This window comes from Psilocybe cubensis, chromosome 9 (assembly GCF_017499595.1).
Source record: "Psilocybe cubensis strain MGC-MH-2018 chromosome 9, whole genome shotgun sequence".
Classification (NCBI taxonomy): domain Eukaryota; kingdom Fungi; phylum Basidiomycota; class Agaricomycetes; order Agaricales; family Agrocybaceae; genus Psilocybe; species Psilocybe cubensis.
The window spans coordinates 489,245-503,718 of record NC_063007.1 but is presented as its reverse complement, the minus strand read 5'-3'; the positions used below and the strand labels follow the sequence as shown (position 1 = coordinate 503,718).

Genomic DNA, 14,474 nt, shown 5'->3' with positions numbered 1-14,474 from the left:
GCAGACACCGTTGAATTGTCGTAAGCAAAACTACCCAAGACACACCAAACGCGAAGAGGTTGATGAGTACTGTCGCAGTATAATCAGTTTGCATTACCATTAGTTCACGTCTATTTTCCTGCGTAGTGATGTATCGCTACCAGAAACAGACTTTCTGTAGTACATACAGTTTTTCTCAGAAATAAGTTTGAACTAACTCTTCGCAAATATCTAATGTGCTAATTGCGCATCCGGGATACTGGGAGATCATCGCATGGGTTATCTCGAGTATCACCATGTCGCACACATTGCACCGCTTTGGTACAGCTTTTGGTGCGGCTTAGTTGAGATGATCGCGTTGCGTGGGGTGCCCAATATTGGCACGCCAATTTTGCCTCCAATAGGTGGAGCCCACCTGTTCTGTCCTTTGTTTAGAGAGATGCTACACGTATTTTCCGTTCATCGTTGGATTTATTGTTGGAATCCTTTGCATTCCCGTTGACCCCGGAGCGGGTGGCGACAGCCTCAGTTACTGACATCGCCCGCCTAGCTCAATCGGATAGAGCGTCAGACTCTTACAGTGTCTATGGGCAAAGGCGATCTGAAGGCTGCGAGTTCGACCCTCGCGGTGGGCTACTTAACCTTTTTTCGGGCGTTTTTGTCCGTCGGACGGAAGACCATTGGGCGCTAAATCTAATGCATAATTGTTTAGCCAGTCCCATCATTTTGTTTCAGTTTATGAATACGTGCCTTGTTCAGGTCGTGTAGACGTCAAACTGGTTCCTAAGTCCTGCCTGCAGGCTTGAAACCGAGTGTTACGCGTCGAGGGTTGAACGTTGAACAATGATATGAACAAGCCAACACAGTACAAAAGGCCGATATGGCCGGGCAGAAAATGCATACCTCGATCGTGCAAAGCACTACTAAGGCGGCTGGTATTCTAATTGAAGGATAAATATTAATCAGACCCAAACTTATCTAGATGCATCCATAATCATTGAATCTATGAATTTCTGACAAATAGTCATAAAGAGTGAATGATTGTAGTTCTCAACGAGCTTTGAGCTACTACAAAGTTGCTACTAATTTGCTACTAATTGTCCCATCACGACTGCCAAAAAAAGCGTGTGTAACGACTTTTATGGCTAAGCTCGTGGCCGGCATCCGTGAGAAATCACGGCGGCCCATCGATATTAGGACTCGATAAAGCGTGCGAGGGTAAAAAAGTCGCATCGCGCTGTTCGCGACGATGCGTTCGACTCCTCGACACCCTACTGCCCACTCACTGCTACGTCTTGGGACCCTTTCCATGGCCTCTCTTCTTCTTGGAAGTGTCTGGAGGCCCGGTTCTATATTATGGGCTTGTCAGCCTCAATGCCTCGTGAACCAGATTCAACTATCCCACTTACAACAGTTCCATGGTGTCAAATTGAATAGGCAATGGGTTGAATCCAGTTGCCCCTTCTACGCACTCTCGGCCGGTCAAACTCAAGAAACGATTGATAATTCCATCGTTCTCAATCTCACTAGCCTCCACTATCTCCACCCCATCTGCAACCTCTGCCATCATCTCGGGGAGCGCCGATTGTACTTGAATCGGTCGCTTGACATTCCTTTTGGACCCTGTAACTTTTGAGCTTGGCTCAACCACCGTGGCCTTGCTCTTTTTTGCCCTGGGGAGGACTTTTACATGGTTATCCTCCCCGATTGAATCTGCGTGAGATCTCTTTCGGGAGGTCCTATGAAGAAAATTGATGTCTTTAGAGCTCACTGCGCTGAAGTGATGGTTTTGTGATTCTCACCTTTTGGTTTCTATGTCATGCCCTGTATGTGGCAATTCCTCACTATATCCCAGGACATGCTGTCAGAATCCACTCAGTAGAGAGGATGAAAGAAAACATCATACCTTCCATTTCTTCCTTGTGCATGGTTGTCCGGTATGTGCTCTACGGGCACTAGGTGCCCGGAGCCAGTTCCATGTGCGTCGGTGGTGGATGTATTCATGATATTTTCTTTCTCCTTTCTGGATGAGGAGAAGGAACCTATCGGATGATGGCCAGGGCTAGACCATATCGCTGCAGTCAGCGATTGCTGTCTGTGTGTGAGTCAATACACAGGTACATCATATAATGATGGTATTAAGTAGGGTTTGACTCTTACCGCTGGTATGGTAGCCCAACTGGTTTGCTGCCAGGAATGACATTGACGGCAGTCTTATTCCAATAGTCGGGTTGGTCTAGTCATAAATTGATCGTTGGTCAATAACCATAAACGGGACCGAGAGGGCATACTGCTCTTACTCAGATTGTCTTCGATGGGAAAGGAGGGTGGTCTTGGGTACGAAGATTCCCCCGACATCGACCACAATGGCGTAGACTTTGATACTGGTGCGATCGGTAATGGAGCCGACAGGTGTTCATTATAATTGTCCCCTTCGGGTGACGTCGAGCCTGGTTCGTGGTATTGGAATCTTGATGATGTGAGTGCATTGAGCTGCCTACCAGTGGGGGGAGGTATAGCACATTTGTCTACGGGACCGACCAAAGTGAAGTCAGCATGAAAGTAGCATAAGTGTGTTCGAAATAGTATTCACTCGAGCTATGATACGCATCCCATGGCTCTGGTGTGCACCTTCGTGCAGAAGGTAAGGTAACTTGGGGGTCTTCCAGGTGATGTTGGGACATAAAAAGGGGACCACCGCCCTCCATTGTCAATCTAAGTGGAGAACTTGCGTCTAGCTGATCTAGCTCAACCAGACACTCGAGAAATAGCTTGAGACCATCTTGATACTGGGGTGCTATGATAATATACATTTTAAATCAGCGAAAGACACCCCAAGTGCTTCCCGATGGCACATTCAGCTTACAGGATTCGTCAACGTCGGTCCATAGATCCGTGTACGAACTCTCTTGGTGGTGCAAGTATGCCGAGGATACACGGTCGCTATCTGCGAAGCCGTTGTCTGGTGTAGCATCTACGACGGGTGCGGTGAAGAGGTGAGCCATTACTAACAGTGGTTGTATTGGGGTGGCGGGAAGAATTCAGAAGTGCTTTCTGTCTCCTAAAAACCACAATCGATGTGTGTGTGTATCTAAAATCTCAGGCTGTTCGTCGCAATCCATTGAACCGGGCTTATTCTGATTAATTGGGTACACCAATCATGAGAAACCATTTGTTACTTCTAAAATCGTGACTTCTTCCACAGGGTTACACACAAGGCCGCAGCTATGTATAGGCGATAACACGATCCAGTGGCGCATTTTTCAGCAGTTCACTTCCCAACGTTTAACTACTCTGATTGAAATCCGCTTTCAATCTTCATAGGTTATCCCTCAGATACCTGAGCTGTGTATAAGTTTCGGAGCATGTTCGAAAAACTAAAGAACGAAGGGACTGTGCGTTTCCTCGATGAGTCTTCTTGATCAAGGATTATCTGTGGGAAGATATGTGTTGTCATTAGCTTACGTTGTTGTGTGTGTGTATCCGTGGGTATTCCGTTTTTCGCATCACGTTCAGTCTTGTTTAGATAAGCTATTGAGCAGCGGCCTATAGCCTTACGCTGTGGCTATTAAGAAACTCATATCAAGTCGAGTCAGATATTTCTAGCACAGGCCTTGAAATATGATATGATGAAGGAAAGCCGAAAACGAGCAATGAACAACAGTTACTTCACACAAATCTGTCAGTGATGTACCTTCTGAGATCCGACTCAGTCCTCGGACCCCGGAAGCCTCGCCTCACGATACGGAGAGAAACAGAGTCTTCAGTTTTCATGACTCGACTCGATATCTGACAGTGATAGAACAAACGGATGATATAAACCAGTCAAACTATGATCTGCTGATTAAAAAATTGAACGAGCCAATTAATGAAAGCCTTCGCGTCTTCTCGTGGAAGTCTTACCACCAGCAAAATTCATTAGCCATATCTTTACGTAGATATCAGAAATACCCCGTGTAGAGACCCTGTATTCATTTGATTCCCGTGCGAAATCTCCTTTCTCTTTCGAGACAGGCCGTGATGTTGAGTAGAGTGTAAGCCATTGTAATCATACTTCCACGATCAAAATCCCTCGCCCTATTACAAGTAAGATATTATAAATCCATTTAATGATAGCATTACCTTTATAATTGAGTTGTACGTTCGTCGCGACCTGAACGCTTCAGATGCCAAAAGTCCCATTTGTAGCCCCTGAAAATTAACCAAGTTAAGACTAAATTAAAGCGGAGATAAAATTTTCACCCGAGGTCCGGAGCACGCCATTTTCAACCGTAACTCGTTACCCAACCAGTGGCTTGTGCCGCTCTGGTAGTTGGCAACTCCTACTGCGACAGCTCTATACGGCTTGAGGTTATGGCCATAATCGAGGAACGCTTGGACACTGGAGGAATCGCCCACACTCAACTCGTTAATGGCATAGTTAAAGCGACGAAGTCAAGTCGACCTGAACACGGAGATAGACATGTTGGAATGGTGTATATAGTCGACCTTTTAACTCGGATGTTCCTACCGTCAGGATATCCCAATAGTGTTTCTCCAGGTGAGCTGAATTTGGTTAATATCTTTATGGTTTGTTGACAACCTTTTGCAGATTATCTTCGGTATGAATCATCCGTCGAGGCCTTGCGATTATTATCCAATACATATGCAGTTATCAAATTCTAAATGCACTGCAAGCGTTTTGTAACTCGTTAGCTGGGATGTTGTCATCGAGGGCCATCTTACAAGGTTAGCCGCATACTTGGTCCTATCTTCATAAGCTGCTGACCATCGTCGTCGTCTCAGGATTTGGTGTAGGGGATCCCACTGCCTCAGCCACCAAGGCACTTCTACTTACAGTGTTACAAGATGTCTTCGGTCGACTGACGAGTACGAGCTGTCCCATCTTGCTCTTATTGTGGACGAACTGGCGCAGCGGGATTAATTTGTAGCCATACTGTCCGCACATCTAATTGGGTCTTCTCTTTATCCAGAAGCAAAAACCTATCGGCTGCTTGCAGATGTATTAAACGACACGGCGGTGATTCTGGATACCCTGTCCCCGTTCTTCAACACGTTCTCTATTCCTGGTCTTCGTGTTGCTTCTCTCTGTCTGAGCGCTATTTTCAAATCTCTCTGCTCCATCTGTGCTGGAGGCTCCAAGGCCGCAATTGCGGTACACTTTGCTACCCCTATTTCCGGTAAAGGCGATGTAGGTGATCTCAATGCGAAAGATGCCAGCAAAGAAACTGTGCTCGCTCTTTTCGGCATGCTGGTACGTAACATTTGCGATTTTGATTAGGAACTGCTAACTCACCAGTTCGGTCTAGCTTGGAACATTAATTGTTCCATATGTGTCGTCGCCTTTATCGACACACATCCTACTCTTCATTCTTGTCAGCCTCCATCTTGGGATAAACTACGTCGGCGTACGTTTGCTTATACTGCGTTCACTCAACCGACAGCGACTGGCAATTGCGTGGCAAATGTTTGACGGTTCTGTAAAAGGTCACGCCCCTGAGCCATCCGAGGTTGCGCCCCTTGAGCGCATATTCAACTTTTCGGATTTTGTCTATGAGATCAATAGCACCAGAATTCGTTGGCACATAAAGGTCGCGACTTTAAATGTCCTTTCTGTTTAAATGCCCGTCTGGGATTGCATTGCACATCGAATCGGGCTGCCACAGAGTCACGCGCCACCAGGTTACAGCTGCAGTTCACAAGGTGGGTATCGTCCCAAATATTTCGATCAAACGCATTGAGGCTGGCCCGTCGACTGTCACGGGCTACATCGCCTGGGAGGCGTCCTGGAATGAACAAGCGTACGCATGTTTCCTTTGCGAGAAGAAATGTACCACTCTGGCTGGACTCAACAGCCATCTAAACTCGGCCGCCCACGATGACAAGAAGTTTAATTGTCCGAAGTGTAATGCAGAGTTCAAACTCATCTCGGGATTTGTACAACACTTGGAAAGCCGATCCTGCAACCTCGCAAAAAACAAACAAGTGGAAAACTACTTCAATGTTCTCTCTGGCCAGTTCTCTCGTTTGCTTAAGTTTTAAAGCTGTGCTATGCCCTACTGCGGGAAGCTAGAGGTACGTCTTTCCACGTGTACTGTGTACCTCTCCTCATCTGGTATAGGAGACCGAAACACAGGTGAACGTTGTCGAACGCCTGCGTTCACCTGTTTTGCAGTCTTTGATAATCTGGTGATGGATCGTGGTTGTCAACATTAAGTGGCAGAGAAATTTTGGAGAAGTTTTTTTTCTTTGACATTCAGAAACAGTCATGCCCAAATAAGCTCTTGACTAGATATCCTACTAGTAATAATACTAAGAAAATATACCAGTGATAAGCCGTGTCGCGCTACGAGCGCGCTCGCACAAATGCGCGAATTCACACGACTGCGCATTCCCACGATATGCCGCGCACCGCATCGACCATTGGCCTATAACCACGAACCTCGACATCCATAACATCCTCCCCTTTCGTCAACCAGACCACTCCATATCAACTTTATTACTTTCAGACACCCGTAGCTTCACCTCCTATTGTGCGCAACACGCCCCCTATCAAGCCTCATGGAGTAGTCAAGACCTTTACCACGTTTCGACTCGTTCCTGGCACGCCTAGACGTCGCGATCGACTTAGTGGAAAATACGAATTCGGGTTCTTCCTCCAGCCTCACCCCTCAAAAACAGCTCCTATTTCACAACTTCTCGTACATTCTATAGTTTTCTATTCCCCCTTTAGTAATGGTAGCGTTAGAACCACTTAGCTCAGACATACTAGGCAGGTAGAGTATGTTTTCTCCCCCTTAGAGTATCATTCCCTACCCAAATAACAGATTTTTGCGAATTCATCGTCAATTTTACCGCGCTCTCTTGCGTCGTTTCGAACTGCGTCTAAGTATACAATATATTGCGTCCACCAGCGTCGCTCCCAGCCGTCAAAACCGTCTACATTTCGTTCTTACCCTCTCAACAACTCCCCAGTCACCTGTGGTTCAGCAGGGCTTTGTGAAGCAACCCACACACATCAACGCATTTTGCACGAGCTTTTGGGTGTTGTAGGCACTTCCCAGCTTGTCTCTCTTCCTTTGCACGCCCACACCGCTCGTCAGCATATCACCAGCACCCTTTTTTGAAATTTTTGATATTCGTTGAAAAAACATACATTGTGTGGGATATAATATATGACAGGAATAGACTGCCGTGAGAACAATTTGAAGTAAATATTTTTAGGCGCCCACACCGTCTTACTGATATTCGGGAGAGAGATGAATAGCCGTGAATCAACGAGCTACGCAGAGACGCTTTGTTTCTCCTAGGGTTCGACTGCTCATATCTCCAGCAAATTATCTATTAGCCGACATGCAGTCATTGTGTTATTGCTGAAAGTTCTCTAATTTATTTTTATTTTATAGATAACACGACTCATATCCTGTGGCTTGTTCATTGTATAACATTATACACGGCCAGCTGACGTGCATATGTCAGCAAATACATCAACATGTTTAGTAGTGAACATATAGCATACCAGGAATTAATCACGCCTCCTAAGCCTTAAAATGGGCCACGGGGAGCTTCCGGTTTTTCAACGGAGTTGGCGGATCCAGTTGTTGATGACTATTCTGCTGACAATATCAAACCATCCTGCAAACAGGATGGGTCACATTAGCGGTATAAAACAAGTTATATAAGGATCCTTTAACTTATACATGTCCTCCCCACAGATTCAGTTTTCTTCGAGAGGCTCTGGTCAGGTCCAATTTCAGATAAAATGAAGCCATTCGTATTATAATGAAATCAGCATCTTGGCATGAAGAGACAAAAGTTAGTCATTTAGAATACCCTTATAGAGAAGAGAGGAGATAGTTTGATTTCTGAGTAAGCGGTGTTGGAGGAATATTATGATATGCTGAACCCAAAAGATGCTGACGCTTTATACCACGACCTGTAATAATTCATCATGGAGCACAAATTATAGAGAATGCTGACTTTCGGGAAGTCGTGTTTTTTGCATTGCTCGTCCTAACCTTGTGTTAGTAACATTAACTCAAATGCTACCGCCCGCCTAGCTCAATCGGATAGAGCGTCAGACTCTTATGTCTGGAAACAAGGGGCAAATGTAATCTGAAGGCTGCGAGTTCGACCCTCGCGGTGGGCTACTGTGTTGGTTTTGGACCAATTTTCAAGGACCAGCATGAATTTGATGCATGTAGGACCAGGAACCAATTTTTTTCTTGCCGATTGAGATGCCGTCGGGTAGCCGATCACAATTTACCTTCAGCGCCAGGAGGTTATTTTTAGACCTCGATCGAGGATGCAATGTGCGTCGTGCGATGATACAATTTTTTTTACAAAATTAACTAGTTCCAAGGCTTTTCAACTTTACAATAAACAAGGTAAGTTCCGTGCATTGTGAAGTGCAGCTATACGCGCCATTGTTTGCATATCTTCGTATTATTTTTTGCTCAGCGTTGGGTTAAACTCATTCGCAAAAGTTGCTGGACTCTGGAGACTGGAGTCGATCAATTACCTCGGCATTGGCGGCAAGTACTATAGCACGTGGCTACTTTCCATTGTTAGGCACAATGCTCAGCCAGCCGCTTAGTTCTGTTTTGACCCCTTTCGTGACTATTAGTCGACAGACGCCTTCAGCTTCAGGCCTCAACTTACTTGGGCATATCTATAACGGTTGTGTCTTACTTTGATGTGTAGAAAAAGGTGGCAAACCTCGCGCCAGCGGTCAACTAGCCAATTCGCCTCGCATCTTTTGAATCCGCGTCCTCTTGGAAATTGAAATTCCTTACTCCCGCTTCTCCGTCGATCTCTGGACAATTTTTTACCCAGCAGCATATGAATTACGACATATAGAGCATGACAAACCGAGAAGAAAATTTTTTGAGCAACCCAACGAGTGCCAATTACCACTTACCACTTTCTCCTGATACCTGTCCAAAGCATGGCAGCCAACGTCACTTTCAAAGGATACGCGTAAGTACATAAACCCATCCTGTATTTGTGATCTCGCTGCATAGCATATATGTAACTAGCATCGAAGATACGAGCAAATCGTATGATTTCAAGTTGATTGAATACCAGCCTAAACCGTTGGGGGATTTCGATGTCGATATCAAGATCGCGTTCTGCGGTGTATGTGGGACTGATGTGAGTGCATTGAATTTCTTTCTTTACATACAATCATCCAACTGTTTCCTCTTATTAGATCCATACCATCACTGGTGGATGGGGAACTCCCCTTCTGGTAAGCAGTACATTAATATACTTTGTTGATAGACGTCTGATCTTTATAGCCTGTCGTTCCTGGTCATGAAATTGCTGGCCATGTTGTTTCAGTTGGGCCTCAAGTTAAGACCATTAAAGTTGGTGACCGCGTTGGTGTAGGGTAAGGGTTTCATAAATGTCCTTCGAAGTATCTGACGCGCATACACCCTACATTCGTTTTATCTATCTTCAGTGCCGCCGTATGCTCGTGCAATAAATGTAATATGTGCAAAACCGATAACGAGCAGTAGTGCGTCTCGTTTTCTCCCTTTCCATGTACTCCAACATCCATGAAATTTCTTCGTTTCAGCTGCTCCGATGTTGTCTACACATACAACTGCAAGTACCCAGAGGTACAAGTTTCTTGTTGCGTGGCGTACGGGCGTACATACAGTATCTAATCGAATTAACAGTGCGGGACCATTGCCAAAGGAGGTTATGCAAACGGGATTCGCGTCAATGAACGATTCGTTTTCCCTATCCCTGACGGCCTTAAGTTGGAGGAAGCTGCACCTATGTTCTGCGGAGGACTCACAGTCTACTCGCCACTAGTTAGGAACGGAGCTGGGTAAGCACGAAATTTTTAATTAACTTCTGTCTTATCTGTTGACGAGGTGCATAAGACCTGGTAAGAAGGTGGGTGTCGTTGGAATTGGTGGATTGGGGTAAGTCGTTGGTTGAACTAATAATGCGAAGGTGATATTGACGGTGTTACAAAATAAGTCACTTCGCTCTTCAATTCGCGAAGGCTCTTGAATGCGATGAAGTTATTGCTTTCTCGCATTCGAGAAGAAAGGAGGTTCGCTAAAACCTTTCCATGAAGGAACTTTTTATTGACATATCTTCAGGACGATGCCAAAAAGCTTGGTGCTACCAAATTTGTTGCTACAGGCGAGACCGGTTTCGAGATCCCATACAAGCGCACTCTAGATATAATCATCGTAATATTTTCTTCTTTTAGATTCTTCTTTCATCACTGATTATCTGATAGGTTACTACCGATGTCGTTTCTGGAATCGCTTTGGATGAATTAATGAGCACCCTTGTACCCGGCGGTCGGCTCATCATGGTGGCCATCCCCGACGATAAACTTCCTGCCATGTCCAAGGGCACCCTCTTTTCGAGTGGCCTCTACGGTGGTAGCGTGCTGTAAGTCTCGATCATTGTTTGCTTCGCATTGCTCTCATGCTTTCCATCGGAAACTCTATAGCGGCAGCAAGAAAGAGGCTGTTGAGATGCTGCAGCTCGCTTGCGATAAAGGGATTAAACCTTGGATTGATGTTATCCCTAGTAAGTGCTTTTTCTCATTGCTCCATATGCTTCGAAGCTGATATCTGCGATTAGTGTCTGAAGCGGCAAAAGCTGTCCAAGGTGTTAAGAACGGCCTCCCAAGGTACCGTTATGTGTTGAAGTAAGTTACTGCTCAGCTCTACTACCATGAATGCTGTTTGCTTACAGTCCTGCTTGACACTTTTCAGGCAAGATATTGATCAATAGAGGTCGATTCTATCTAGAGCCACAGTCAAAATACCCCATAGCTTACCTATTCGGTAAATATAATTCAGTATAATTACATTTCTTCACCCGGCTATCTAGGAATAATCCACGTTATATCTTTGTTCGATCTCTATGGTTTGACTCGAGGATGCCTATGGCTCTTGCATCTGGAAATTTCTATCGTTTCAAGACACCGCGGGCAAGACGCGGGATATGGAGATCAACTCACACGAGCCGTGTATGCCATTTTCTCTCTCTCTTGCTTATCTTTCTATCCGATGTTTCCCATTTCTACTGATAGCGAGTTAGTACCGTCTTTCTCCCCTTGATGACACTGTTCGGATACGGACTATCGGGTGAATTGTCTTGATTGGTTGCACAGCGAAGCACTGCTGAGTAGTACAGCCAGGGAAGTCCGCTGTGAGCCTTAACAGTGTTCTGTGCTTATTTTATCCACCCTCCTATCAGAATACGCTACGTTTCAATAGAGTTTACGCGCGCATGATAAGTGCCACCTTAGTTCTTCCTAATACAGCGTTCATCCTGACAATGACGATATACAGAGTTCATATAGTGATTTAAACCCTCAAAGAACGTTCCCTGGAAGCTGATGTTTATCCGTAGATATTCCTGGGCCTTACATATCTCTTCCGCTATGGGACCCACTTAGGATACTGAGGTGGTCTTCTGTTATAATCGCATCCTCGTTTGGCGTCTAACATATAATCAGCAAAAGATATAGCTAGCTTAACGACAAACACGCAGACCTTCCAAGTATATCTTTATTGTTTGCTGCTCTTTTTTCAAGGTTGTATCTGCTCTTGTATCATAAGGATTTGCTTATGAGGCACTTGCGACCTTATTTTTGACACCAAGGCTCCAAAAGAGAATCAAGTCCCTTAATAATCATTTCAATTATAAGGTAACACCGCCGCCACCTTTATTTTCTTATATCTCTAGAATCCGTCGGCATCTTAACACAGGCCGACGCAGCGGATGCAGGACGCAAGCGTATGGTCACTCCATTTCCCCATGTTTTGACGTCGCCCTTTTTTGCAGCACAAGGTGCGCAAGTACAAGACTATACAATAAGAGGCTTCTCGAATCCTCCTGGCTTCTCTTAGACTTTTAGAGATGTCCGGACCGGTCCCATAAATACATTACCCCGCATCCAAGTTTGTCGCGAAGATCAGGGTTTCTTCATCGGGAACGCCATCGATGCCCCCCTCGCTCGCTTGCATTCTCTTTTCCAGCCTCGCGGCATAAACAGCTAAAATCCGATGCGCCTTCTCCGCGTTATCCTCGTGGAAATATGAATTATCGAGACCGAAGGATCAACTTCGCGGAACCTGCCAATATTGTATGTATGGGTGCGCGACTGTGTTTTCGCTTTTGAGCTTTTTTTAACTTGGGCATGATTTACTTCTTCGTCTTGAACGTACGTCAACCCCAGTCAGCATCGATGGTCCATGATGATGGCCTTACCGCTTTGGAAACTACAGATTGATTCAGCGATTACAACTTTTTCAACTAGTACGACTCAGTCCGAGATCCCCAGGTGTTCAACTCGACCTCTGGTGAAAAACAAATTCCAGGCTACTAATTGGGCTATTGCACTTGTGAGCCATTGGCTTCTTGCAGGGGGTAGTCTTTTTTTCACATGAATGCTCTCTGATATCAAATGCATTTCAGGGTTGGTAGAAAAGAAAAATATATTCAACATCACTCTCGTTCGCTCATCTTTTGAAACTCTGCAGAAGTTTTGGAATCCGTTACACCGGGACCATCTTGCTTTTTTGGGTGTCAGTTTAGCAAACTAATGATTCAGTCTCACGACCCCGGTTGGTTTGGCTCGGATTCGAATGCGTTTGTACAACGTCGGACCCGGGACACCGTGATGGACTGCATGTCCCGAACCGGCCATGCAGACCAAGGCACCATCTAAACCTAGTCTGCACTCAACCAAATGGCTCCTTTTCAACCTTCCTTCTTCTGTTAGCAGCTGTTAGCCCAACGTAGCCGGACCGTCACATCTCCGCTGGTACCTTGGATGCTCCCTACCATCGCAACGCAAAGACTAAGAATAACATGTATACATTCGTTGAACGTAGCGTGTAATTTGGCAACCTTTCCCACTGATCGCTCCTCTATAGAGTGTGGCGACCCACCTTGATTCGGCTCTTCCTCTTGCCCGCGTCGGCCGACTAAAACAACGGTTTACTGCGTTAGGGAAGGAAAATGCCCCCTCAGGCATTGACTTGGCCGACCGATATGTCCGCAGAAATTGGACCTACTGTGGACTGCTTTAGTCTATCCAGTCTCAAAGCCATCAAAACGAGCGCCTCAAAATTCTACATCATCCGAGGCCATATCATCAATATCAACTTCGCGATTTCTTTCATAGTCAAGAAGAGACGACGCCAAGACGTTCTGAAGTGTTATGATTGGTCTTTCCTCTTGACTGTTGCTTCTCGCCAGCTCTGCGTGTCTACTCTTTTGGACCTCGCCCCAAGCTGTAAGCCATGGATCCGATGAAATGCGAGGCAACTTGTCTGGTAGCCTTCAGCCTGTTGAATCTATTTGAATCGGGCCGGAGCTTGAGTAGACATTCTTGTCAGAATAGAGCAACTTTGGGTGTGCTCAGGCCCGCTCTCATCCCGACTTTGTGGCTATTCTTACTGGGTTATCGCTCCGACATGCTCCAGACAGCCTGATGTAGATTCAACTAAAAGGCATCTGCCCAGCTCATTCCACTCTCAGCGAAGGCCTTTGAAAGCTAAGTAATCGTACAGTGAAATGAATGAATGGATCGTCATTACCGAGCCCGTGAGTCTATTTGTTCACCTTCCAATTATCCTTCGCCACGAAGAAGATATTGAACCGACTTACATGTGTGTCTGGCCTTATGGAACCATACCCTTCTCCGTACCGTATTGGTACCACTCTCAGGTTAACCGCGCAAGGGCTGCAATCTAATTATGCAAAGTTCCAGGACTTTCAAGCTTGGTCAAATGGAGGTATGTCGGCCTGTGAAATTGACGTTGCAGGAAGCGCTGAGGGTTCCGTGCGGGACCTCTGGGAAACCTAACAGCCAAGTTGGGTCGTCGTCAACTACAAAATCGACGGCTCTCCACTTCCACGTGTTCTACACTGCATACTCGTTTTGATAATCGATGCAGGGTACTTGACAGAGAGAAAAACCATCCATCCAGATTGAGTACTTTCGCTCGAGTTGTTCGAATCGCGTATAGATGCGTGACGACAAAAGGGCCAGAAGTATTCGTCTGAAACGCAAGCACCGCGGAGTGCACCATGTCTGAGCCGTGCAGACCGTTATTAGTGGGCATGAACTTGAGAGCCGTTGTTCGGTGCCAGTTGTCGAAGATCCTTTATCGCTATGATCATCTAAAATCTCGGACGCAGAGAGGGTGGAGAAGAAATATGCTCAGGACGTACTATACGAGGCGTTAATCCCACACTCGTGCATGCATTTCAGCAGCCCTGGATTGTATATAGCCATCTGCATTGCAAATTTGGGATTCTATCAGAAGCGGCTGTTGTACGAACTCCCCACAGGGGCCGCATGTGGTATGCAGCATACGAGAGCATACGGCATTTACGAAAACACACGAGCCTCAAACTCTGACGCCGTTCAGTCTGGGTGGAAAAGATGCGTAAAGCCAAGCTTTCACTACGTTAATTACACTGTACAGGAAGCAACAATAACT

General features: G+C 45.8%; 3 protein-coding genes and 2 non-coding genes across 5 annotated transcripts; 4 read left to right on the top strand and 1 right to left on the bottom strand.

Moving 5' to 3' along the window:
* The first annotated feature begins 519 nt into the window (after window positions 1–519).
* On the top strand, window positions 520–614 carry JR316_0009595. The gene has a single exon. It is a non-coding gene; the product is annotated as a tRNA-Lys (tRNA).
* Window positions 615–1,267: 653 nt separating this feature from the next.
* On the bottom strand, window positions 1,268–2,984 carry JR316_0009594 (uncharacterized protein; the record flags this gene model as incomplete). The annotated part of the gene is made up of 8 exons (XM_047895290.1): window positions 1,268–1,328; window positions 1,389–1,718; window positions 1,782–1,823; window positions 1,886–2,074; window positions 2,140–2,215; window positions 2,271–2,476; window positions 2,611–2,776; window positions 2,846–2,984. The coding sequence occupies 8 exons, from the start codon at window positions 2,982–2,984 to the stop codon at window positions 1,268–1,270; spliced, it is 1,209 nt and encodes a 402-aa protein (XP_047745009.1).
* Window positions 2,985–4,332: 1,348 nt separating this feature from the next.
* JR316_0009593 (RUS family member 1) lies at window positions 4,333–5,600 on the top strand (the record flags this gene model as incomplete). The annotated part of the gene is made up of 6 exons (XM_047895289.1): window positions 4,333–4,519; window positions 4,571–4,580; window positions 4,631–4,707; window positions 4,765–4,848; window positions 4,911–5,233; window positions 5,289–5,600. 6 exons carry the CDS (start codon window positions 4,333–4,335, stop codon window positions 5,598–5,600), a joined length of 993 nt encoding a protein of 330 aa, XP_047745008.1.
* A 2,429-nt stretch (window positions 5,601–8,029) lies between these two features.
* On the top strand, window positions 8,030–8,128 carry JR316_0009592. Its single transcript has one exon. It is a non-coding gene; the product is annotated as a tRNA-Lys (tRNA).
* A 798-nt stretch (window positions 8,129–8,926) lies between these two features.
* On the top strand, window positions 8,927–10,746 carry JR316_0009591 (NADP-dependent alcohol dehydrogenase 6; the record flags this gene model as incomplete). Its single annotated transcript, XM_047895288.1, has 12 exons — window positions 8,927–8,958; window positions 9,018–9,132; window positions 9,191–9,229; window positions 9,279–9,370; window positions 9,560–9,602; window positions 9,663–9,817; window positions 9,973–10,048; window positions 10,098–10,190; window positions 10,241–10,398; window positions 10,460–10,539; window positions 10,594–10,660; window positions 10,728–10,746. 12 exons carry the CDS (start codon window positions 8,927–8,929, stop codon window positions 10,744–10,746), a joined length of 969 nt encoding a protein of 322 aa, XP_047745007.1.
* Window positions 10,747–14,474: the final 3,728 nt, after the last annotated feature.